General features: G+C 42.2%; 1 protein-coding gene across 2 annotated transcripts; it reads left to right on the top strand.

The window, feature by feature from the left end:
• Positions 1-251: 251 nt before the first annotated feature.
• LOC143137619 (protein NLRC3-like) lies at positions 252-25,816 on the top strand. Of its 2 annotated transcripts, none has more exons than XM_076297879.1 (9): positions 252-408; positions 2,049-2,222; positions 4,126-4,201; positions 5,290-7,089; positions 10,371-10,544; positions 15,385-15,558; positions 17,465-17,609; positions 17,732-17,872; positions 25,701-25,816. In XM_076297879.1, exons 2-7 carry the CDS (start codon positions 2,126-2,128, stop codon positions 17,535-17,537), a joined length of 2,394 nt encoding a protein of 797 aa, XP_076153994.1. In that variant the 5' UTR covers positions 252-408; positions 2,049-2,125; the 3' UTR covers positions 17,538-17,609; positions 17,732-17,872; positions 25,701-25,816. The 2 variants fall into 2 exon arrangements, with proteins under 2 accessions (XP_076153994.1, XP_076153993.1); XM_076297878.1 differs by having other exon boundaries at positions 252-608.
• Positions 25,817-25,895: the final 79 nt, after the last annotated feature.

Genomic DNA, 25,895 nt, shown 5'->3' with positions numbered 1-25,895 from the left:
GGGAGAGCAGTGCTCAACCACTTCCCCCGCCACATTTTTTCTACTGGTCGGAGATTGAACCTGCAAGGCCGAAGCTTGTCAAATTAAAAGATGTAAAAAAGTTGCATTGTTTGCATGATAAAATGTAATCAGGTAATCCCCAACAATGTAACTGTAATCTGATTACACAATTTTTTTATTGAAATCTGGGCTGATTATAGTTACTTGATTTTTGTAATCTGATTACGTAATCCAGATTACATGTAATCCGTTACTACCCAACCCTGGTCCTCTCACCACTACTTTTCATATTGTACACAGATGACTGTAGAAGCCACCATGCTGATCGCCATCTAGTGAAGTTTGCTGACGATACTGTTCTCCTTTCCCTGCTGTCTGGTTCTGTCCAAGGTCACAGGCCTGTCCTCAGTGAGTTTGTGGAATGGTGTGATAGCTCCTTTTTGGAGCTAAATGTTACAAAGACCAAGGAAATGTTCATTGACTTCACCAAGTATGGAGGAAGCAGGACTGCAACTACAATCCATGGGGAACCAGTGGAAGTTGATCATGAATACATATACCTGGGCACTGTCATTGATGACAAACTGTGTTTTGACTCCAAAACAGAGGTGATTCTTAAAAAATGTCAACAGAGGCAGTATTTCTTGAGGAAGCTATACTCCTTTGGAGTGAGCAGGAAGATTCTCAGCATTTTTTACACCTCTTTTATTAATAGTATACTGACCTTCTCATCTACATGCTTGTTTCACTCCCTCTCAATCAAAAATAAGAAACATCTCCAGAGCATTGTGAACACTTGTTCTAAAATCATTGGCTACTCTCTTCTGTCTCTGACATCACTGCACGACAAGCCAACTGCATCTTAGAAGACTCTACCCATGTTCTACATAGAGTTTTTGAATGGCTGCCCTCTGACATAACAGGCGTCTGCGCTGTCCTCTGCCCCCCCCCCCCCCCTTATACTCCTGTCTGTCCTGTTCTTTCTTTGTCTGTCCTGTTCTTTCTTTTGTCCTGTCTTATATGTTGTGTTATGTCTTATGTGTTATGTCTTATATGTTGTGTTATGTCTTATATGTCACTATATGCCTGCAGGGAAAATTGCTTTTAGCTCAGTGTTTAGAGCGTTCGACTCCCATGCCGGTGTGTGTTGAGGTGGCGGCTTCAAGGGCCGTGAGCGGTGGACAAATTACGACCTCGGTTACATTTAGCATAAAAGAAGTTTGTGCAGAGTTGCCGGAGATCTGTCAACGTTAACGGTGCTGCGGTCACTGCAATGATTGGAGCCACATACACTCATCAGTGTCCGCATAAAGACAAATAAGGGTGTTACATCAACTGCTTTCCATGTTAACCATACAGTATGTATGCATGTCAATTTGCAGCGTTGATGACGTTTCACGATTGATGACATTTCTTCTGACTGCTGCAGATTTGTAACTTTCTGATATGAACTGGGCACGAACAAATAGCCTACATGACATATTTATATGTCAAACACTTGTAGCACAACACATTATCCTGGACACATGAGCCTATGTATGAACAAATCATTGAAAAAATAAGAGAGAAAGAACAATGATAATACCCATAATAATTACTTTTTTATTATATAAAATGTTTATGCTGATGTGTCCTTATGGACTTGATGTGTTGTTTGTGTCTGTGTGCCTAGTCTGCCTACACAGAATTCTACATCAAATATAGGACTAATCAGAAATGCTGATGTCAATAGGGTAGGCTACACAGTAGGCTAGGTGACCAGTAGTGATCATAGTGTCAGCTAGCCATACTATAGAGGTGAATGGCTTGAAAACTCATATTGGGATGCCATATTCCAAATGCCTTGTCTGTTTGTAATGGCTTGTCAAATAGTTTTAAGCAGGTTTATGTTTGTGTATGACGTTTACTGATTGAAAAGTTCAACATTAGTACAATATACAACATGAATAGTAGGCCATAATCTAAAATGTAGCACTGCCATCAGATATTAATTTGACTTTGTTTGATTCTTTAATGAATCTTGTGGTGTTTTCTCTTATCACTTTCAGGGTCTGTTGCATTCCATAAAGGTGTACCACAGACTGATGGTAGGAGCTAAGAGAAAGATACAGAGAGAAAGAAAAACATGAATTGCGAGAGGGAGGAAGAGAAAGATCAAGCAGGACCTTTTTCTAAAGTCAAACTCAGTCAGAAGGAAAAGGAATTCCAGACATCCATGTCTCGTAAGTGTACATTTACTTTGTTTATATTATATTACTTACTACACAGCCTTACAGTTTTGCAGTTTTACGTTTTGGAATCTGACTTTGCAAAGGTTGTTAATCTCTGGTCAATGGTGGATCATTTAACTTCCCTCCCTTCCATGTTCCTGAAGAAGCGTGTTGATTGGCTAGAACAGTGTTTTTCAACCTTTTTTGTGCCATGGCACACTTTTGACACTTAAAATGTCCCAAGGCACACTAACATCCTATGTGAGGAAAAAATAAACATACCATAGTCTAAAATTTCAAATAATACACAGATATGATATATGATATGAGATATATGGCCTTATTATGGCTTCTATGCAAGACCTGCTCAATAAAACAAGCGCATTCTGTTTCATTTGTAGGTGCCTATATCTAATTTAATTGTTGTTATGAACTAGATATGTGATGATTCTATGAACACTGGATATGTACAATGCCTGCATACCACAAATAGTGCAATCATACAATCAATGAGAGCATGTGGTTATAAATTATTTGATGCAACAGTTGCTTTTTTCTGCGGCACACCTGATGATCTCTCACGGCACACTAGTGTGCCCCGGCACAGTGGTTGAAAAACACTGGGCTAGAATAGTGAATGTAAAGGTCCGAATCTACAGTAGACAAACACTGTTCCAGTTGGTTTCTCATTTCAGAGCTTGGACCGTAATTTTTGAGTGCACACACAGAATAGACAGCTAGAGGATCACAAGCAGCAGTTAGCTACAGTTGACAAAAGTGTATTTGGATTGAAATCACAGACTGCTCTCCACTGTGTTCTACTAGATATATACAGAACACTGTATCAACTTCTATTTCAGTGTGTGTGTGTGTCTGTGTGTGTGTGTGTGTGTGTTCCCTACGACCATTCACCCCTCTGCATGCTGCATGAACCCCCCCAACATTTGGAGTCAGTAGCCCATATCATGAACAGCTGTAGCTCTCTTAAAGGGGCTGTATCTCACCAGACATGACAGACTTGTGGAGCTCATAGCTGCTCAGATCCCACACACAGAGGAAGAGCAAATCTATAAACACACCACTGTCCACTCTGAATGGTTTAATTCACCTGCAAACATCTTCTCTGGAATTGCAAACACACCGAACATTATCTCCATTTCTCAGAATGCTAAAAAAGTTAAAATATTTAGTGTCATGTGCTTTTGATCTATTTATGGAGGACTCGTATTGTACAAAAACTATAAAATATCAGCCTTTGATTTCTGCCATTGAGAACCTACTGTAGGATAGAGATAGATAGATAGATACTTCCCCAGAGGAAATTCAAGGTATCAGTAGCATACAGACAACACACACACATTCATTAACAGCAGAAAAAGTAATTAAAGTATATAATATAAAAACACAACTAAGCAATAAGGACAGTAGAAGATAAATAATATACTAAAATACAAATTATACTAACTAACACTTAATCTAAATCAATTCTAAAAACAGTAGATACAAAGTGGATACAGTGGATACAAATGCCAGCTCATTGTGTTAGTGTTTGGTAGCCTAGGTCATATACATAGGTTGGGGGTCCATGGACTTTGCATTGGGGGACTATAAAAAAAACTAAGGCCAAGCAGCTAGTGAAGTACTGTTCCATATCAGCAATTATAGGAGGCATGTTTATTTGAAAGAGACGATGTTTGCTGTTAACCTGACTCTCGGCAGATGAATTTCGTGAGTGGAGCTAGACGGAACGAAATTCATCTGGCGAGAGTCAGGTTAGTTTCCTATACCCTTGAATCTGTAAACTCATGATAAATTGCGGAACTGCTTTAATCTACTGGATTATTCAGAAGATTTGATTCCTAACGTAACTTGACTTGTAAAGTGGAATCAAATAAAGTATATAAACTGTTTCCAGACCTAGTGGACTCAGAGAAGAAGAAGAAGAGGAGCAGAGCTTCCAAAGTGGGCGTGTCTTCATCTGACTCTGACAGGTCAGTCTTTATAGAGGGCAAAAAATATTGTGACTAGAAGGCACTATCGTGTTGAAGTGGAGGTTTGGATGTGACTAGAAGACACTAGTGTTGGAGTGGACGTTTGGATGTGACTATAAGACACTAGTGTTGGAGTGGAGGTTTGGATGTGACTAGACACTAGTGTTGGAGTGGGGAATAGATGAACATTATTATACTGAATTTTGCATTTTGCATCTCTTTTTATGATATCCATGTTTTTCTTCTTATGTTATATTTATCCATAGTAAGTATATCCAGTGTTTCATTTGAAATAGTGTACTATACACACACCAGCTTTTCTCTCATCCTCCCCATTCCTATCTCCCCTCTCCTCTCTATCCTCCTATCTTCTCATCTATCTATCTCTCTCTCTTTCTCTCTCTCTCTCTCTCTCTCTATCTCTCTCTCTCTCTCTCTCTCTCTCTGAATATATCTACCAGTATATATACATATATATAGGGCTGCACAATTGACCGGAATAAAATTGCGACAATCTCGATTCACACCTATATGCAACCTAATTTTAGAACAGCCACGATTCTGCCATATTTTTTTAAAGACATTGTTCATTTCTCTTCCTTTAAAAAAATGACAGTGTTCTGTTTCTGCTGCTCTGTCACATTAAGGGAAAACAAACCCAGTGAGAGCAAGTGAATGACAGGGCAAATGACAGGCCAGGAGAAAAGTTGTACTAAGACGAATAAAATGGACAAAATGAGTACAGTCGGTTTAGAATGCTTACCTTGGCTTTTACTGTTAACATGTATTACAATTCTGTTAGTCAGTTGAGTTTTGGAGGAAAATTATAAAACATAAAACAAATTTGAAAAACAAAATGCATGTTATAGCCTACAAACTCCCTGCATGTTTACATTATGTTCCTATTGAGAAAATGACATTACAGTATGAGCTGTAGTCGTTTTTACATTACATTACTTTCTTTTTAAATAGTATATAACATATAATTAATTAATTTACATTCTGAATCTAGCAGGACTATTGTCGAATATTGTGGTGATGTTTTTTTTAACAACAGAGGTGTATTTGTGATTCTGTCATTGATCCAGATGGACACCAGAGAAGACAGATGTCCATGAGAAATTCCGATCCACATTAAAGGGCAAGTTTCAGCATCTGGTTAAGGGAGTACCTAATCAGGGAGAAACCAGACTCCTCCAAGAGATCATCACAAAAAGGGAAAGAGGAAGGGTCAATGATGAACACGAGGTCAGACAGATAGAGAGAGCATCCTGGAGAGAAGCAGCACGTGGCAGACTAATCAAATGCAGTAAGATCTTTAAACCCTTATCTGGTCACAGACAACACAAAACCATCAGAACAGTGCTGACAAAGGGAGTGGCTGGCATTGGGAAAACAGTCTCTGTGCAGAAGTTCATCCTGGACTGGACTGAAGGAAAAACCAATCAGGATGTCCACTTCATATTTCCTCTTCCTTTCCGAGAGTTGAACCTGATGATGGACAAGCAACTTAGTCTGGTGGAGCTTATTCAACACTTTTTTCCAGAAATAAAAGATTCAAACATCTTCACCAGCTCAAAGCACAGAGTCATGTTCATCTTTGATGGTTTGGATGAGTGTCGACTTCCTCTAGATTTCCGTTCCAACCTGAGTTGTTGTGATGTGACAGAGACAGTCTCAGTGAACTTGCTGCTGACAAACCTAATCAAGAGGAATCTGCTTCCCTCTGCTCTCCTCTGGATCACCACTCGACCAGCAGCAGCCAGTCAGATCACTCCTGGGTATGTTGACCAGGTGACAGAAATAAGGGGATTCAGTGACCCCCAGAAAGAGGAGTACTTTAAGAAGTACTTTAAGAAAAGAACCAGTAATGAGAACCTCGCCAGCAAAACCATCACACATCTGAAGTCATCCAGGAGCCTCTACATCATGTGCCACATTCCGGTCTTCTGCTGGATTTCAGCCACTGTGGTAGAGAGGTCATTTGAATCAGAAAAAGTAGAAATGCCAAGAACTCTCACTCAAATGTACACTCGCTTCCTGATCATTCAGACAAGCATAAAACATGTCAAGTACACAGAGAGAAAAGAGACAGATGAAGAGATGATTTTCAAACTGGGGAAACTGGCTTTCCAACAGCTGGAGAAATGCAATCTGATCTTCTATGAGGAAGACCTGAGTGAATGTGGCATTGATGTCACAGAAGCATCAGTGTACTCAGGAGTGTGTAATCAGATCTTCAGAGAGGAGTCTGGGCTGTACCAGGGGAAAGTGTTCAGCTTTTTGCATCTGAACATTCAAGAGTTTCTTGCAGCTTTATATGTGTTCCTCTGCTTCAAAAACACAGAGAGAGGCATGTCTGACCAGCATCAAACCTCTGAGCTCTCTGCTCTGTTCAGATCTGCAACACTGCATGACCTACACAAGACTGCAGTGGACCTGGCCTTACAAATTGAGAATGGACACCTGGACCTTTTCCTCCGCTTCCTGTTGGGCCTCTCACTGGAGTCCAATCAGAATCTCCTAATGCACCTACTGCCACAGACAAATAGTCAACCTCAGAGCTCAGAGCAAACAGTCCAGTATATCAAACAGAAGATTAGAGATAAAAGAAATGCAAAGAGAATGATCAACCTGTTCTACTGTCTGAATGAGCTGAATCTCCATGCTGTAGTGGAGGTCATTGACAGGAGCTCAGGAACTCTGTCTGTAGACACGCTCGTACCAGGACAGTGGGAGACTAGGAGATTTAAGTTTAAGATTCCAGAAGAGCAGCTAGATGAGTTTGACCTGCAGAAGTACATAAAGACACCAGAGACTGATCAGACTGAACTCCTCAGTCCAGATGAAGTTCTTCAGAGGCTGGTTCCAGTGGTCACATCAGCACTGTGAGTAAACCTGTAATCTGGGACACTGTGTGTGTAGGACACTCTATGGTCAGGGCCACCACATTGATAATATCCTGTCATCCCAAATACCACTCTAGTAATGAGCTTAGATCTAGATTTTGTTTGTGATGTTTGATGTTTGAGTTTTGCAACAGTAAAGATAATGTACTTTGTAAACCCATGGAACAGTGAGGGGAGAAAGCAGTCTGACACCCCCAGTATTTGTTCCTGCCATTAAAAGGCAAGTTGTATGAAACCATATTCCTTCACTTCACGCAGAGTTAAACAAGGTTGGATATATTTATGTGATATTGCTCAAAGAGTCTTTACTTCTTTTATAATCTATGGCTTTGGATACAGTTTGATAGTTTTTGATTACACTAAGTTAGTGTCCTTAGTAAAGTTGTAATATCTACAGTATGTTGAATTTAGTTGCCCACTCTCCATATTTATGCCCTGCCTATTAAACTCATATGTATAACATATGAGGTAGCATCTCACTTACTGGGATAATATTTATATTTAGAATTTTAACATCTTGTTGCCCCTTTGGATCCTCATCTGTGTGTCTGAGAGGTGTCATCATAGGGATGGACAAACTAACAGCATATGTGTGAGAGATGCAGTGTGTATGTGTGTGTGTAGATGTGTGTGTGTGTGTGTGTGTGTATTTTGTATTTGTCTGTGTGTGTGTGTGTATTTGTCCGTGTGTGTGTATGTTGTGTGTCTGTGTGTGTCTGTGTGCGTGTTTCTGTGTGTGTTTCGGTGTGTGTGTGTGTGTGTGTGTGTGTGTGTGTGTGTGTGTGTGTCTGTCTGTGTCTGTCTGTATGTGCTTGTGTCTGTCAAACCCCTTGATGTGTGTGTGTGTGTGTGTGTGTGTGTGTGTGTGTGTGTGTGTTTGTGTCTGTGTGTTCAGTATGTGAGTGTAATAATTAGCTCATCTATGGTGTGCATGAGTTTATCTCAGTGGCTCTCGAGAGTGTGAGAAAGTCAAAGACAAAGTCAGCTTTATTGTCAATTTCTCCACATGTACCAGACAGAAGAATCGAAAAAAACTTTTCTCTCTATCCCACATTGAAAGAAAATAAAGTGCAAAAAAGATAACAAAATTTCTAAAAGACAAAAAATATTAACAGCAGTAAAATAAATGACGTTTTCTAAACAAAGTTCGGGTGGAGCCCTTATGGATGATTGACAGCAATTAACTCACCTGTCTTCCGCCGCCAGGGTATTTAAGCCGGCCTCCTTATCCATACGTCACACGCGGCGGCGCTCGCTACTTCAAGGCTCTAACATCAGGCTGCTCTAAGCTCATGTTTTCACGTCGCAAGATGATCCAGGTAACTCAAAATGCTCTAAATTCTAACATGGCTCGCCAAGCCAAGTGTCTGAAGTTTGTATCCACTATCCAGCGGAGGCCAATCTTCCGAAGATCACTCAATCCGTAATCCGTGTTGGCATCGGAAATGAACAGGTTTTGTTCATTCACTTCCTATAGTTGCCCAGTGACTTCTCATAAACTGATACTAGCGTTGTTGGATATTTAAGCTACTTATAACGAACCTCCGCCCCCTCTTCCCCTCCCCCACCCACTTCCCCTAGCCAGGACCCGGTCCAGGGCTGCCCCTCTTCCAGTCGTTCCGACGACTGCTCCCTCCCTTCCCTCTTTTTCCCCCTCCCCTTTCCATTCCCGGAGCCACGTCTGTACAGCACGCCACGACTCATGAAGAGGCGTCCGTTCAAATTCACCTTGCTAGCTCCCTATTTTCTTTGAGTTAGCGAGCACCTGGTCTCAGCCGGCTCAGGTAGGGACCGCGTCGCTACTCCCCCCTACCCATCCCTTCACCGGCTCCGCGCTAGACCAGCCCGCCGCAGCGGGTTATCAGCACTCCGCGAGTGCTTCGGATCACGCCGAGCTCCAGGACCCATGCAACGTCGGCTCACCAAGCCCCGAGAACCATGCAGCAGCAGCTACGCCAAGCCCCAAGACCCACGAAACGATAGCTTCGTTGAGCACCAGAACCATGCAGCAAATACACCCGAGCTCCACGACCTATACAGCAGCAGCTACACCAAGGCCCAAGATCCGTGCAATGGCGGCTCTGCCGAGCCCAAAGCCCCATGCAGCAACAGCTACACCGAGCCCCAGGACCCAGGCAACGATGGCTCCACCGAGCCCCAGGACCCATGCAGAAGCAGCTCCGCCGAGCCCATAGGACCATTTAGGAACAGCTCCGCCAAGGTTCAGGACCCATCTAATGACTGCTCCGCTGAGCCCCAAGACCATGCAGCAAAGTCTCGCGGCAGCAGCTCTGCTGAACCCTGACACCCATCGTTCCTACGGTTATGCAATACACGAATGTCCGCCGCTGAGCAAGCGCAACGAAGATCCACTCTTGTGTACTTGCCGCTTGCCTCGCTATACTTCGCAAAGGGGTTCATGTCACAGCACTCTGATTAACCCTCCATCATGTTTACCGGCCTCCTTTGCGCTGCTGAGATGTAGTGAGTCTACATGCCCCTCGTCTAATTTCATTCCCGATGGCAGATCTTGAGAGTTACACCAGGACACAATTACGTTTACTACCAATCAGACTAAACCGATCAGTTCCGAAAAGGACAATCCATATTCATATTCAACTCTGCCTCAGATCCTCAGCTTTCATTCCCATCACACTACATCTCATATTGGTCAGCTCAAGCATCGCCTACTAGCCCGCTCTTCATCTCAGATGAATGGTACCCATCACTCGTCACAGGATCCAGACTCTTAATATATATCCTTGTCAAATCTGGTTCCCGCAGACCGCTACTCTGTGCATTCAGGATGGTGGTGGCCTTGAAGCATGATAGAACAGCAGTCTGTCTCAGACAAGTGTTAAAGATATTCTTGAAGACATCCTTAAGCTCCTCTGCACAGTCCTTCAGCACATGGCCAGAAATGTTGTCTGGACCTGCTGCCTTGCGGGTGTTGATAGTGGAGAGTGTCCTCTTCACATTGGAAGCAGACAAGCACAGAGCCTGGTCGTGGGTGGAGTCTTTTGTGGACGCGTGTTGTTTTGTGCTTCAAACCATACAAAGAAACTGTTGAGGTTGTTGAGCAGAGACGTGTGTGTGTGTGTGTGTGTTTCTGTGTGAGTGAGAGATGAATGTGAGGAATTTGTTGTGTTGACTGAAAAAAATATGAAATCCAGTGTGTGTGTGTGTGTGTTAGTTATAGTTAGAGGTACAGTATGTGAGTGTAATAATCAGATATGTCATCATGTGTTATGTTTCTCCAGGCTGAGGTATTGTTCCCTCACAGAGAAGAGCTGTGCTGCGATAGCGTCAGCTGCCAGATCAAACTCCTGCAGTTTGAAGGAGCTGAACCTGAGTGGCAATAAGCTTCATGATGCAGGAGTTCAGCATCTCTCAGAGCTCCTGAAGAATCCCCACTGCAAACTGGAGAAACTAACGTGAGTCTGAACACACAACAACAGATCTGTGTGTGTGTGTGTGGGGGGGGGGGCAGTGATGAATGAGTCATGAGTGGAGTTCATAAGTGTGTGTGCGTGTGTATGTGTGTGTCATAACCCAGGATGTGTGTGGTCGGGCCGATATTTCCAGCCACTATCCTCGGGCCGGGCCGGGTCCTTGATCAAGCAATTTTTTTTTTTTTAATCATTAGCCTACTTGGGTGGGGAGCTAAAACTATGCCATAGTCAGACTCAGAAATATTATATATTTAACAAAGTAGGCCTAAGTAACAAGTGTATACAAAGTTATACAAGTTGGCTCAGAGTTACAAAATGTCATTTGTAATGTCATTTGCGCAACACGTGTCATGCGCAGCTTCTCCACTCACACGCATCACACCGGGCCTGCTGTGCTGTATTTTGTAGCTTAAGTGCAACGTGAAGCTTGAAGATGTAAAGAAATAAAATGAAGACAGGAGAAATAACTTCGAGCAAGTTTGGAGAAAAGTCGGAGGTATGCATTTGTCAGGTAGCCTATGCTTTGTTGCGTGCATTAAGTGCGCTCGCTGTTCACCTATGACACCAAAAAGACTTTAAGATGAACATGAAGCAGGCTTGCCATGGCAGAAATAATGATGTGTAGTGGCTAGTGGTGTCAATAATAATCAATTTGGCGATGCATTGCAATGCGGGGCATGCACGATTCAGCATCGATGCGGCAACGTGCTATAATCGATTATGTCACTGTTTATTTTCTGGCCTTGAGTGGACAATAAAGTTGTGAAGTTTCAATTACTTCTGGGGGCATATCCGGAGCTACGTTGTAATGACATGCGCAGCCTGTAGCTACATGCTAAGCGGCAGCACTAGCTAGCATAACAACAACACTAAAGAATCAAGAGGACGGAGGGAGATGACCGCGATAGACGGGTAATTAAAAACGCAGCCAAAGCTTGCAAAGCGGACATCTGGGCACATTTCGGATTCTACGAAAGTTAATGGGAAACTAGACAAGACGTACGCGGTGTAAAAAACCTGCCACACTAAAATCAAGCACGTTGGCAATACAACTAACTTCACAAACCATGTTGATCGTTGGCATACTGAGTTGGCTTTGTTACTGTGTGTGCAGTATGTGCAGGGTAGGAATGGCCATCGTAGCCCCTTGAGTTGGCCATGATGCCCCTTTGAAAATCAGAGGTTTACAGGCCACTGTGGCCTTGGTGCCCCCTTCTTTCAATATTCTGTCTTGCGTCCAACTAATAGCGATTTTTATTTAGCCTATGGCCTGTCAAAATAATCTAAGCATTCAAAGCGCAAATTAATGTAGTCTTTTATGCAGTGGAGAAAGTGACAGCGCACAGCAAGAAGGAAAGTGCATCCAAATTCACCTATTCTTCTCAGTTGAACTACTCGTGAACGAGCCTACTCATTACACAGACATCACAAGTAGCCTATCACATCACATGAAAGAGCTTTTTCTCAGCTTTTAAACAATGTTAGCCGTTAATTGCTGTGGTGAACGGTTCGCGAGAAAAGTAAATAATATAATTCAATTTAATCATAAATTCTACTGCAGGTTCTGCAGCTATCTCCTTACCCATTCATCTCGGTGGAATACTTCACGAACCCTTCCTTCAACACATAACAAACCATAAATCTGACCTTACCGAACAGAAAGGTTTAAAGCAGTCCCCTGTACAGTTAACCGTTCCAAAGTAATCCCGTTTTGAATTTGCAGCAAATTTCGACATGCATGGAAATAGATAGAAAGGGCATATATAAATCATGTCTATCAATTACATACATAAACTAAATGTGTTCATGTTGCTCACGTTGCAGACTCCCATACCGCGGACACTTTCATTCAATCTAACGCTACAAACGGAGCATTTAACTGGATTGGAGCCATAGATTGTGATTTGGGCTTTAAGTTTTACAATGTGTTTAAATTATTAAACTTATTAAAATGCCATATCCAATACCCTGTACCATTCAATTATATTTTAATGATATTTATGTCAAAGATACAAGAGAGTGATAATACACACATAGCAGCCAATAAAATCTGTTGTTCAATATCTGACTGCTTGTATTGCCTCATGACCTCAAAATTTGCCTTGTTGTGTGCAGTAGAATTTTGATGCATCGCAAAGCATCGTAGAATAGAACTGAATTGAATCGTTACCTGGTGAATCGTAATCGAATCGAATTGTGAGGGCAGTGCCAATGCACACCCCTAATGATAGCCAGCCTTTAATGTCCTCTTTTGTCACTTCTTCAAGCATACACCTGAGAGCGAGGCAAGCCCTCACAGAGAAATGCGTTGAGTTTTGCTGCAGGGACATCATTTTACGTTGTAAGTGGCTTACGTTTCTTCATTCGGATTAATTTGCAATCCATTCCATTCTGAATAAACAAACATAGTTTAGCCTACATTCTTCATCCTCCGTTGCATTATTCATTAATATAATTCTAAACGGATTTCTGTAGCTCAAACAGCTCGGAATTGTAGTTGAGAACGTCAGTTATAATGGCCCACGTATTTAAAAAATGTCGGGTTTAAATCGGGCTCGGGCTCATAATTACAGTTAATGTGTCGGGCCGGGTCGGGCTCGGGCACAATGTGCACAGGCTCGGGTAGGGTCGGGCTTGATTTTTTGGGCCCGATCTAAGCTCTAGTGTGTGTGTGTGTGTGTGTGTGTGCGTACGTGCGTGTATGTTATGTAGATAAAAGTACAGTATGTGAGTGTAATAATCAGCTCATGTATAGTGTGCAGATGTTTATGTCAGTATGTGTGTGTTTGTGTGTGTGTCATAACCCAGGATGTGTGTGTGAGTGTGTGTGTGACTGTTTGATTGTTCAAACAGGGTGAGTATGTGTGTGGCAGTGGCCCCCTGTGGTGAGTGCATGATAAATGCAGTGTGTGAGGAAGCAGTGTTATTGTGTGTGTGTGTGTGTGTGTGTGTGTGTGTGTGTGTGTGTGTGTGTGTGTGTGTGTGTGTGTGTGTGTGTGTGTGTGTGTGTGTGTGTGTGTGTGCGTATGTTGTGTTGTGTAGATAACAGTACAGTATGTGGTTGTAATAATCAGAGTGAGTCTGAACACACAACAACAGATCTGTGTGTGTGTGGGGGGGGGGGCAGTGATGAATGAGTCATGAGTGGAGTTCATAAGTGTGTGTGTGTGTGTGTGTGTGTGTGTGTGTGTGTGTGTGTGTGTGTGTGTGTGTGTGTCATAACCAAGGATGTGTGTGTGAGTGTGTGTGTGACACTGTTTGATTGTTCAAATAGGGTGAGTATGTGTGTGGCAGTGGCCCCCTGTGTTGAGTGCATGATAAAATGCAGTGTGTGAGGAAGCAGTGTTATTGTGTGTGTGTGTGTGTGTGTGTGTGTGTGTGTGTGTTTGTATGTTGTGTAGATAAAAGTACAGTATGTGATTGTAATAATCAGCTCATGTATAGTGTGCAGATGATTATGTCAGTGTGTGTGTGGGGGGGGGGGGGGCACTCTTTGATTGTTCAGGTATGGTGTTTGTATGTGTGTTTGGCAGTGCCTTAGAGGCGCAAAAAGTGGGTATGCGCTATATGCGGCACATAGGGGCGCAGCTCCAAGGGGGCGCCAAAGCGATGGTAAAAAAAAGTAAAATATATATTTGGTATTTTCTATATGTAGCTACTGCTGTCCGTTTCTAAATCATTTCAACATTTTCTCAATGTTCTAGGCCTATAACATTTTAGAGGACTAACAGGCTAGAGTAGGTGCCCTATCTCATAAGATTCCATCATAGAATTTTGACATAGAAGAGGGAGTGGGGGCGCCGTGAGCGCTGAGCGAGCAGATAGGCCTACGAGTAGTGAGTTGCCGTCTATGGAAAAAGATGGATACAGCAAAAAAAAGCTGTTGACGACTAAAAATATAAAAAGAAAGAGGGAAAAGGAGATGGCATGTCAAGGGATGCAACAGTAGTTAAATAAGTGGACGGTGAAAGGCAACAGGTAGGATTTAAAGTGATGACGTCTGTACTTGGAGGCTTATGAATGTTAACAGACTAACTTAAGCATAATGCCGATTGAAACATAGTCTATTCCATTCAGATAGCTAGGTGGCTACCATGCTCATACTGCACTTTTAATGGCCAACTGCAAACAGAAATGTCATGCTAGCAGCAACTCATTACATGTTTCCATATCCTAACAATGAAGGCTCCTTGTAATAACTTAATATTGTGTTGCCAATGTGGTGCAAACAAACAAGGCTAGAGTGCCTATCAGCCTTATCCATTGTGAGCAATAGCTGATAAAAGGACGTTATGAGAACTGTTTAGACTCTCTTAAAGTGGCAATGCACCATTTATCAATACTTATCAAGTATAACATCAAGTTAAACATCAAATTGGCAGCATTTCTTTAAAAAACATATTCAATAGACACTAATGCACAGCTAATGCACAGTAATAGTGTAAATTATTGGCCTTTTGTTTTGCTTTAGTTGTTTGTGTTTTTTTTTTTGTTTTTTTTTGGGGGGGGGGCAATATTGCTGTTGCATACCCCTCAAAAATGGGTAGCTGCGCCCCTGGCAGTGCCTACCTGAGATAAGTGAATGATGACCAAAAGCAGAGTCTGTGTGTGTGTGTGTGTGTGTGTGTGTGTCTGTGTGTGTGTGTGTGCGCGTATGTTGTGTTGATAAAAGTACAGTATGTAAGGGGGGGGGGGGCGGTGATGAGTGAGTGGAGTTCATATGTGTGTGTGTGTGTTTGTGTTTGTGTGTGTGTTGTATAGTTAAAGGTACAGTATGTGAGTGTAATAATCAGATATGTCATCATGTGTTATGTTTCTCCAGGCTGTGGGAGTGTTCCCTCACAGAGAAGAGCTGTGCTGTGATAGCGTCAGCTGCCAGATCAAACTCCTGCAGTTTGAAGGAGCTGGACCTGAGTGGCAATGAGCTTCATGATGCAGGAGTTCAGCATCTCTCAGAGCTCCTGAAGAATCCCCACTGCAAACTGGAAAAACTAGGGTGAGTCTGAACACACAACAACAGATCTGTGCATGCAGGGCCGGAGTGGGGCCACTTTTCAGCCCGGGAGTTTCAGGCCCAAGACCGGCCCATGTTTTCCATAGTGGTGGAAATTGGATAAATGAAGCAACATTTCAGCTTTTACTATCCTGTAGTTTTTATTACTACCATGGTTCAACAAATGTGTAAAGGTTATAATTCACTTCAACTGAGAAGTTAACAAAAAATATTCCACTATTCCACAAGTTAACAAAAACAGAAAGAAAGAAAAAAGAAAGAAAGAAAGAAAGAAAGAAAGAAAGAAAGCCTTTGAAATGTAGCCTATCCCACGCTTCCCACAAAGAGGCATATTGAACTAATGTTTAGGCTATGTTTTTGCATGGGTAGGCTATAATGTTGTTAGGTGATTTAGCCTACTCCTTTACACCCTCTTCTGAGCAAACAAGGCATATATGTTTATCATGTAGCATAATTGCTCTTTCTTACATTAAATAACTATAAATTATCCTCTATACTTGTTCCTGTAATGGCCTCCTCATCACTAATTTCGGGCTCATCATTTTCAGTGGTCGACTGGTTGATCTGCTGCTCAGAGGCTACAATTTTTATTGCATAGGCCTACACAGATCATGCTTCAGTTTTGTTATCATTATATTTGCATACTGCAAAGTCTATGAATCGGATACAAAAGGCTAATTTTAAAGTAATTTAAAATGTTGCTTGCGAATAGCTTGACAAACGTCCAATATTAGCCCAATAATTACATTGTCAATAGGCTAATCATTGCCTATAGGCTATCTCTCTTTACAGTTGCCACTTTTGTCTGTAATCTGTAATCTTGGCACATTTAGCAGCATTCTACCTGGCCGTTTCATCTCTCCTGGCCTCTTTCTACATCCATCCTTCCTGACGCTTATGGCTACTGTAGGGCCGGCCCGGCTATCCGTAGGCTATCAGAGAAAACGTTTTGGAAAAGACGGGCGATATGGACCCAACCAACTCTTTTTGGGAGGGGAGAACTCCCTCACATGGTAGGCTACAACCCATGCAGAGGCAACGGTGTCATGCACAGAATGCGGAACGTGTATAGCCTACTTTAAGAGAAGATAGACTAACGTGACAAATGTCAATATTTTTTTTCCTCGACCGGCCCAAAAGTGAAGTGGCCCACCGGGAATTCTCCCGATTCTCCCGATTACCCACCCCGGGCCTGTGTGCATGTGTGTGTGTGGGGGGGGGGGGCAGTGATGAATGAGTCATGAGTGGAGTTCATAAGTGTGTGTGCGTGTGTGTGTGTGTGTGTGTCATAACCCAGGATGTGTGTGTGAGTGTGTGTGTGACACTGTTTGATTGTTGAAACAGGGTGAGTATGTGTGTGGCAGTGCCCCCCTGTGGTGAGTGCATGATAAAATGCAGTGTGTGAGGAAGCAGTGTTATTGTTTGTTTGTTTGTGTGTGTGTGTGTGTGTGTGTGTGTTGTGTAGATAAAAGTACAGTATGTGATTGTAATACTCAGCTCATGTACTGTATAGGGTGCACTGTGCAGATGTTTTGTCAGTGTGTGTATGTGTGTGTGTGTGTCACTCTTTGATTGTTTAGGTATGGTGTTTGTATTTTTGTTTTGCAGTGCCTACCTGAGATAAGTGAATGATGACCAGAAGCAGAGTCTGTGTCTGTGTGTGTGTGTATGTGTGTGTGTCTGTGTCTGTGTCTGTGTGTGTGTGTGTGTGTGTGTGTGTGTGTGTGTGTGTGTGTGTGTGTGTGTGTGTGTGTGTGTGGTGTGTGGTGTGTGATGTGTGTGTGTGTGTGTGTGTGTGTGTGTGTGTGTGTGTGTGTGTGTGTGTCGTGACAGGTACAGTATGCAAGTGTAATAATCAGATATGTCATCATGTGTTATGTTTCTCCAGGCTGTGCTGCGATAGCGTCAGCTGCCAGATCAAACTCCTGCAGCTTGAAGGAGCTGAACCTGAGTGCCAATAAGCTTCATGATGCAGGAGTTCAGCATCTCTCAGAGCTCCTCAAGAATCCCCACTGCAAACTGGAGAAACTAATGTGAGTCTGAACACACAACAACAGATCTGTGTGTGTTGTATGTGTGTTGTATGTGTGTGTGTGTGTGCAAACTGGAGAAACTAATGTGAGTGTTAACATATTAGTAATCATTTGTCCTCTAGAGTGAATGATGGTACCTTCCTAAAGGAGAGTCCAGCAGCAGCCTCTGCTAGCAGCTCCCACTCAGATGCTGCAGAGCAGCACCTCAGAGACAAAGCCCAGCAGGACCCAGGAGCACAGCTGCTCTCTCTGGACACTCACACGTGAGTCTGGTGGACAATGGCACACACTGGCACAAGAGGTTACACTAGACTTTTTACACTAGACTTTTTGGTAACACTTTATTTGAAGAGGTGTGTATAAGACTGACATGACACCATCATAACCATGACAAGACACCTGTCATGAACATTAAGGAGCCTGTATGAGTATTTATGAATATTATGTCATGTCAAGTTGACATTGGTTGGGATTTCTTGATTATGACAACAGTAACTAAGATAACACACAGAGTATGAGGTTATCAGGCAGAAGGTTGAGAATAAAATGGGTGATTGATTGATCGTGATCGAAGTTCTCCAATAAGGGATTTGTAAATTAACAGTATCCAGTGTCTAGTCCGTCTTTCTGTTAGGGATGCCCAACCAATACTGTCATATAAGATACAGTGGTGTGTATTAAATTTGGCACCTGTCACAAACCTGATAGCAGAGTGATAGACTGTGTCTAGAGCTTTAAGGGAGGATGGGCTAGCGTTCCTATAGATTACAGTACATCCCCATAATCCAGCATAGGCATAAAAACGGCTTCAACAATCCTTTTTCTGCAAGACATGGGGAGGCTTGATTTGTTTCTGTACAGAAGACCAATCTTTTGCTTCAGCTTTTTGGTGAGATAGTTTATATAGAAAGAGAACTTTAGTTTTTCATCAAGCCAGATTCCCAGATACTTATATTCAGAGACCTGTTCAATATCATGACCTTTAAGAGTAAGAAGACGCAGGTCATTTGGGTCAATGCTTCTGGCTCTAGAGAACAACATAAATTTTGTTTTATCCACATTTAAGATCAGTCAGGGCTTCCTGTAGAGCAGTAAAGGATTTTTGCAGATTTGTCATGGCAAATTTGATAGTCAGCAATGAACATTATATTACAGTATATTATGGTATCATCGGCATAGAAATGGACATGACAGTTTTTCAGAGAGGAAGCTATTTCATTAATGTAAATGGTAAAAAGGACCGGACCTAAAACAGAGCCTTGAGGGACACCCTTTCTTATTTGTAGAAAGTCAGACTGTACAGTACCTGATTTAACACATTGAAATCTATCTGAGAAATAGTTTTGAAACCAGTTACTAGTAGCAGAATCAAGACCTATGTCTTTGTAGGAGTAAAGTATGATCGACAATATTGAATGCTTTTGACAAATCTACAAAGAGGGCAGCACAATGTGTTCTACTGTCAAGGGCAGATATTATGTCATTTGTGACCAAGGTAGCAGCTGTAGTTAGGCTGATAAGCATAACAATTGTGCATTTTATGACTAAAGCATGAAAGTTTCAACATATAATCTTCACCCCCTAAGGTATAATTTCAGACGTGGAGCCACTTCAGATCTGACCTCTGGGGCTAGATATTTGCTGTATAATATACACATCTTTGAGGAGTAAAATATTTTTACAAGTCATTCCAGAATTCTACTCTGAAGATCTAGAATTTACATTAACTGCCATTCAAACTGGTTGATTGAGTTCATTATGACAGTATCAAATGGAACCTTTAACTGGCAACATTCTTATCACATACAAATGTGATTTATTTTTTCAACTTTAGGCCTATTACTGCTATGCCTATATAGATAAATACATAGTGGAATGGTAGATAGTAAATAATATGATAAAGAGCAATTTAATAAGGAACCCCTTTCAAAAGAATACACAAGTATTTGTCTTAACAATGTTTTCCTTTTTTAATGTCATGTCTCTATTGGCTGTGTATGTCCAGGCTAACAGTCTCCTGAGCAAGATCAAAGATCAGTGCACTTGAGGGCAGCCTGTTTGCACCTGCAACACATAGTACACCCTTTTTTGCAGCCACAATGGATCAGTTCATAACAGCGATGGGAGGCATCACAGTGCCCCGGGATTCTCTGTTAGTCCAACTGCTTTACCAGATCCTTTGATGAGTGCATTGTTCTGTTCATGACACTGGTCTATTGCCGTGGCTGAGGACTTGTTGCATGTCTTATGCACAACAAACCTCCCAGCATTGATTTCTTTCAGGATTGCTGGGTGTTACTCTGAAATGGTTGTAGTCATGGTGGTCTGTGTTGAGCTTGGTGTTTGATGTTTGCTCCATCGAAGATCATAGACATCAATGCAAAAAGTGATGGTGGGACAGAATCGTTCTGACTACTGGGATGGAATGAGCTGTCAAAGTGAAACTTAGAATCAAAAATCTCTTTGCGCACCACTTGTGCTTCTCTCACCAAATGCATAGCACCACTGTCATGATCGTGGTCACAGCAGGCCTTCTTGAGAGCATTTCCGATATCCTCTTCGAATGTTAGAAGTGTGTCTCTCACCTGTGCATGAGCCCTTTAGTCTGGTTATACATCTTGCCCTAGATCTATACTAGGCAAGATGTATCTGTTATAACTTTATTATTTCCAGTATTAATTAAGGAACAGTGCTTAATACATTAATAAAATGTGCAATAGTACTGCCTCATGTGCTATTACTACTACGTCTTACTATAGGCAACCTTGCGTTTTTTTTTAATTATTATTATTATTTTCCATTCAAACAATTTTTTTATATATTATTGATCAGAAAAATCGCTTCATTTAGTTTGCCAAACTATAGGCCTAAAGGTGAAAAAAGAAATTGTATGTGATTAGAATGTTGCCAGTTAAAGGTTCCATTTGAAACTGTCATAATGAATTTAAGCAACCAGTTTGAATGGCAGTTAATGTAAGTTCTAGATCTTCACAGTAGAATTCTGGAATGACTTGTTAAAATATTTTACTCCTCAAAGATGTGTATATTGTACAGCAAATATCTAGCCCCAGAGGTCAGATCTGAAGTGGCTCCACGTCTGAAAATAAACTTCAAGGTGTGTAGAAACACTGAACAAAATTTCATGCTTTAGTCATAAAATGCATAATACTTCTCATTATATGAGTTAAACCGCTCCACTACTGAGATTGTGCTGTGTTTTGCTCTGAAGCCAGATTGGCATGGATTTAATAGAGAATGTCTTGAAAGAAATGATTTCAGTTGGCTGCTTACTAAAGATTCCAGTGTTTTTAATAAGCAGGGTAATTTGGAAATTGGGCGATAATTGTTTAAATTATCCTTGTCACCACCTTTGTGTAAAGGGGTTACATAGGCCATTTTCCAGACTTGAGGAATTGTGCCAGTCGAGATAGCAAGGTTAAAAATATGGGTTAGTTGCTCTGTTTAGAGAGGAACAGACAACTTCAGAAGAAAAGGTCTAACTTGTCCGCTCCAGTGGTGCTCCTAGGGTCAATGGCATGCAATGCCCTTAGGACTTCATTTCTGCTGAAGAGAGTAAAGGTGAACAGTGCATCAGGGTCAATGGCATGCAATGCCCTAAGGACTTCATTTCTGCTGAAGAGAGTAAAGGTGAACAGTGCATCAGGGTCAATGGCATGCAATGCCCAAAGGACTTCATTTCTGCTGAAGAGAGTAAAGGTGAACAGTGCATCAGGGTGTGGAGTACCAGCTTGGTCAACAGTGTGAGGGAGGTTATGAACAGTGGCAACATTGTACGGCCCATTTATGTTGTCCTTAAAAATGTGGCCAGCATTGATGAAATGTTTGTTAAAAGCACTACAAGTATCTGTAAGGTCTTGCAGTCTGCAGTTTCCAGACATTACAGAGGGTGGAGCAGAGACGGTTAGGCTGCAGCTAATGGATTTAAACGCTTTCCAAAATAATGTGGGATTTGAATAAGAGCTGGAGAGCAAGTTCAGATGGTAGTCAGACTTAGCTTTCCTCACCAAAGAGGTGAATTTATTTCTGATGCCCCTGAAAAAGGCCCAATCGGCAGCAGTTTATAGTGCGCCTGGCCAGGGTCCAGGCTTTATTTCTGGACTTGAGTAAAGCAGATAAGTCGAGACGAGAACCAGGGGTTGGTTCTGTTCTTTATTCTGAACTTCTTAAGAGGGGCATGCATATCTGCCACTGAAAGGAAGGTTTTAATGAAGAAGTTCAGCGCATGCTCAACATCATAGATTTCAGAGGTGCGGTGGATATCGCTGTTGTACAGCTCATTGAGGAAGGCTTGTTCATTAAAATATTTCATATCCCTTTTTATTACAATACGAGGTGGGGCTTTCTTTAGGTGAGTATCCCTGATACAAGCTATAGGACAGTGATCACTGATACCAAGGTCAAAGACACCACTGGCAGTGATTTTATCAGGTTTGTTAGAGAAAATTAAGTCAATGGTGGATGACTTAGAAGGATTCAAAAGGTTTGGTCTAGTAGGCTCACTAATTAGTTGTGTTAAGTTAAGACCAGAGGATATTTCCTTTAGGTGGTCAGAAGCCTTAGATGACCAGTCGATATTGAAGTCACCAAGGATAACAACTTCAGAGTTAAGATCAATGGAACTGGCAGTGGCTGAGGGTGGTCTATAGACCCCAATAATAACTATAGGATTTTTAGTGTTTGATCCTAAGTTGACTTTCAAAGCAATGAATTCAAAGCAATTAGGGACTGTAATAGCATGGAGGATATGTGAAGTAAAACAAGATCTTATATATTTAGCAACCCCTCCTCCCCTACAAGCTCTATCTGTTCTAAAAATATTAAAGTCATTTAAAGCAACTTCAGAGTCATTCTTAAGCCAAGTCTCAGAGAGAACCAGGATATCAAGATCAGTTTGAGCAATCAGTAATTTCACATGATCCAGTTTCTGAGGGTGGAGAAGGCTTCTAATATTCCAGTGAATAAGACCTAGGCCCTTTCTGGTCTTAAAAACTGAAGGGGTACACTGAGGAGGGACAAGTGACTCACTGGAAATGAATTCAAAGCTTTTCCTATTATTAAAAGCAACCAGATTATTCAAACATGATGTATCAGAACCACATGAAGTCATAATTACAGATGTAGAGTCAGAGAAGTTTACAGCAGGAGAATGGCCTGACTGAATATCAGATACTGGCTCAAGACTTGGAACTGACTGTAAGTGTGAACCAAGTTGATGTGCTGCTAGATTGCTTATATGCTGATTTTGTTCCAGTAGAGATCTAGAGCAAGTAATATAGATGAGATTTAGGGCCATTTTCTTCCTGGGATTTATGCTTGTATGACTCGTTTTTCTATTACTTATCACAACCTGAATTGGATTTTTATAACCAAGGTGGAGATGAGCAGGATAAGTAACATGAGCAACATGAGTAGGATCCTCGATGTAGGGAGACTGATCTATCAGAGTTGAAGGCTGACTAGGGGGAGGGTCTTGCTGAGGTAATAGTCAAAAACAACTAAAAGCAATAAAATTAATAAAATTAGACGTTAGTTGTGCGACACCTTTTTTGTTTGGATGCAATCCGTCATCCCTATAGAGGCCATTTTGGGTCCAGAAAGAGTCAAAGTTGCTGATAAAATTATAACCCGCAGCTACACAAAAGTTCTGCAACCACTGATGAAAGCCAAAAAGACGGCTGAATCGTTCATCACCTCTTAAAACAGTAGGGATTGGACCAGACAATACACAGCGTTTTCCCAGGCCCTCAATTATAGTGCATAATGATTCAGCATCTTGGTGTAACTTAGCAGATTGTCTGGCCATAACATCATGAATTCCACCATGTATTATTACAATTCGAACTGAGGGATGACTTGCTATCAGTGTTTTTAATGAACTCTTGAATCTTACCACCATTAAGGCAGTAAGTGATGGCTGAAGGAAGTTTGACAAATCTGATAATAGAGTCACCTAATATGAAGATTTCAGGAAAGGACCCATTTCCATGTGTCTGTCAAGGTCGAAGGCAACTGACTAGCGGCAGCAGAGGGTGAAGGGGAGGGAGAGAGGCAGGCTCGGACTGGTAATCTGTGGGCCGGTGACCTCCGGGATTTTTTTTTTTTTTTAAGTTATTTAACCTATTTGCGGCCCGTCATGTATGACCTAGGCCTAGCCTATAAATGCAGTTGCATCCATTTTGATTGGGGGGTGACAGGTCAATCATTTTGGCCTTTTCATGACAGGTTCAGTGTGTGTTACGATCGCGCCCCCTAGCCCCACCCCTCAAGTGGATTTGTCCAAGCAGCCGCTTGGTTTGTGGGGAAATATCATAGACAGTAAAATAAATATAGCCGTCGATGCTGGTAGCCTAGGCTATATACTGTAAGTGCCCTCCGCTGGCTGATGTTCACATCATCGCAGTTTAACCGTAAACAGCAATCAGAGGTGTCTAGTTTTATACCATAAATATATTGTTTTTATAGATGTTAGTTGCACGCACTACCAAGAGCTTCCATTTACTGCACCATGTAGGCTACTGTAGTGCAGTTTGTCTGTCAACATAAAAAAAACTCCAGATAGCCTACAATTTTCGCACAACTTGGTGGAAAAGTGTAGCACAAGTTAAAGAAAACCCATTCGTGTTTGGACTCAAAAGGAACTTCAAAGTATTTCCCATATAGTAGCCTAGCCTTTTAGCTCACAACGACAGTGAAAGTGAAACTTGGAAAGTGGAAGTCTCTCCACCGAGTGTTACATTAGATGCACAATCAATCGCGAGTCGATGCACGTAAAAAGTATCAACTGGTAGGTTAGTAACGAAGGTAGCCTAATTTTGCAAAATGTGTCTTCGGTCCAGTGGTGGGCCAGTCCAGGAGAAAATTGCCAGGGCTGAATTTTGTTCCCAGTCCGACCCTGGAGAGAGGGCAGCAAAGGGGGCAACAGGGGTTTCAGAGAAACCTGGCCCCTGAGAGAGAGGGGGCGATAGCCCATGGCCCTGTTCAGATACAGAGATAGTGCCCGTGATGATGACGTCATCGTCTTCATCAGCTGCAGTGTCTGTCACGTTGACGTTTCCCTCTGGCCTTCGAGAGGCCGATGCCGATGCTGAGGGTGAGGTAGCCCCCTGCTGTAGTATATCCAGCCGGGAAAGGAGCTGAGATTGCCGCTGGAGGAGATCAACCAGGAGCGATTCAATGGAGAGTAGTTCGGACTTCAAACTGGAAATTTCCGACTCCAAGGGAATAGGTGAAGACATAGTTCCAGGTAAGTGCCTATCCCAGGGAACTGTGGCGAGTACTCACAGCCATTTCATCGAAAATTCACCGTTAAAGATTCAACGTGATGCATTTGTGGTATTTATTGCTCACCACAATGTTCAATGTTCAATATTCCATAGCCTACCGTGACCATGCATCCACAGATTGTTTGTTTGTACAAACTACAAAAAGCACCTACATTTCATTGGCTAAACTTTTCTCAACCTTCTCCGCAAGCCCTGCAAGCAAAGAAAAGCAAGGGAACCACAATTCAATTCAGCAATGCAAACATTACATAGCCATTACTTTCCTTTGTCTGGGTGAGTGTGTGTATGCGTGCCTGTGTGCATGTGCATGTGTGTGTGTGTGTGTGTGTGTGAATGAATAGGAAGGTGAAAGTCTGGTGAATCTAGCCTTTACTAAGTATGGTGGTAGATTTTTAACGTATGGGAATGGTGGTACCATGGTGCAACTTGTCACAGCGCCCGTACCATATTCGGGTCTCCTGCCCACAGGAAACTGAGTTGGAGTTCAGCCCAGGTCATTTCCTGGTCCAACCCCATCTCTCTCGCTCGCTTTCTTTTTACTCCCTTCACTGTCCTGTCCGATTAAAGGTGTAAAAACAAAAAACAAAAAAGCAGGATGGGACTGTAAACAGTGTGATCGAAAATGTCTTTGGCTACTTTCATCAGTTCTGCAGCACATAGCCTGAGGACATGTCCTGGGACCTGCCGCCTTGCATATCACTCTGCATATATTTGGAGGGAGAAACTTCTCATTATGCTGCTTTTTCTGTGTTCAAGTAATTTGTGTGTTTGTGTGTGTGTGTTAAAGGGAGGATCACCACAATGATGCCACAAAGAGGAGCTGTGAATCCTGTGTTCATGTTCCAGACTCCAGCCACTGGGACCAGGTGAAGCCTGAAGTCTCCACAGAGAAGAGCGTCTCCACCTACAGCCTGAGCTCTCCTACAGGTAGCTATGAGTGCTCAGAGTCTGGTCTGCGCTGGACGTGTGATGGTCCAGTCAC

This window comes from Alosa pseudoharengus, unplaced genomic scaffold, assembly GCF_046254945.1.
Source record: "Alosa pseudoharengus isolate Yale_2024_CS ecotype anadromous, Long Island Sound unplaced genomic scaffold, YU_APseudo_1.1 YU_APseudo_1.1_scf_21, whole genome shotgun sequence".
Lineage (NCBI taxonomy): Eukaryota > Metazoa > Chordata > Actinopteri > Clupeiformes > Clupeidae > Alosa > Alosa pseudoharengus.
The sequence above is the reverse complement of the archived record's forward strand: the minus strand, read 5'-3'. Positions and strand labels throughout refer to the sequence as shown.

Excerpts from the sequence above, each read along its gene's own strand:
- LOC143137619 (XM_076297879.1), top strand. The coding sequence starts at position 2,126 with ATGAATTGCGAGAGGGAGGAAGAGAAAGATCAAGCAGGACCTTTTTCT. Across the intron at positions 2,223-4,125 it reads ATTCCAGACATCCATGTCTC|ACCTAGTGGACTCAGAGAAG; the intron begins GTAAGTGTACAT and ends AACTGTTTCCAG. Across the intron at positions 10,545-15,384 it reads TGCAAACTGGAGAAACTAAC|GCTGTGGGAGTGTTCCCTCA; the intron begins GTGAGTCTGAAC and ends ATGTTTCTCCAG.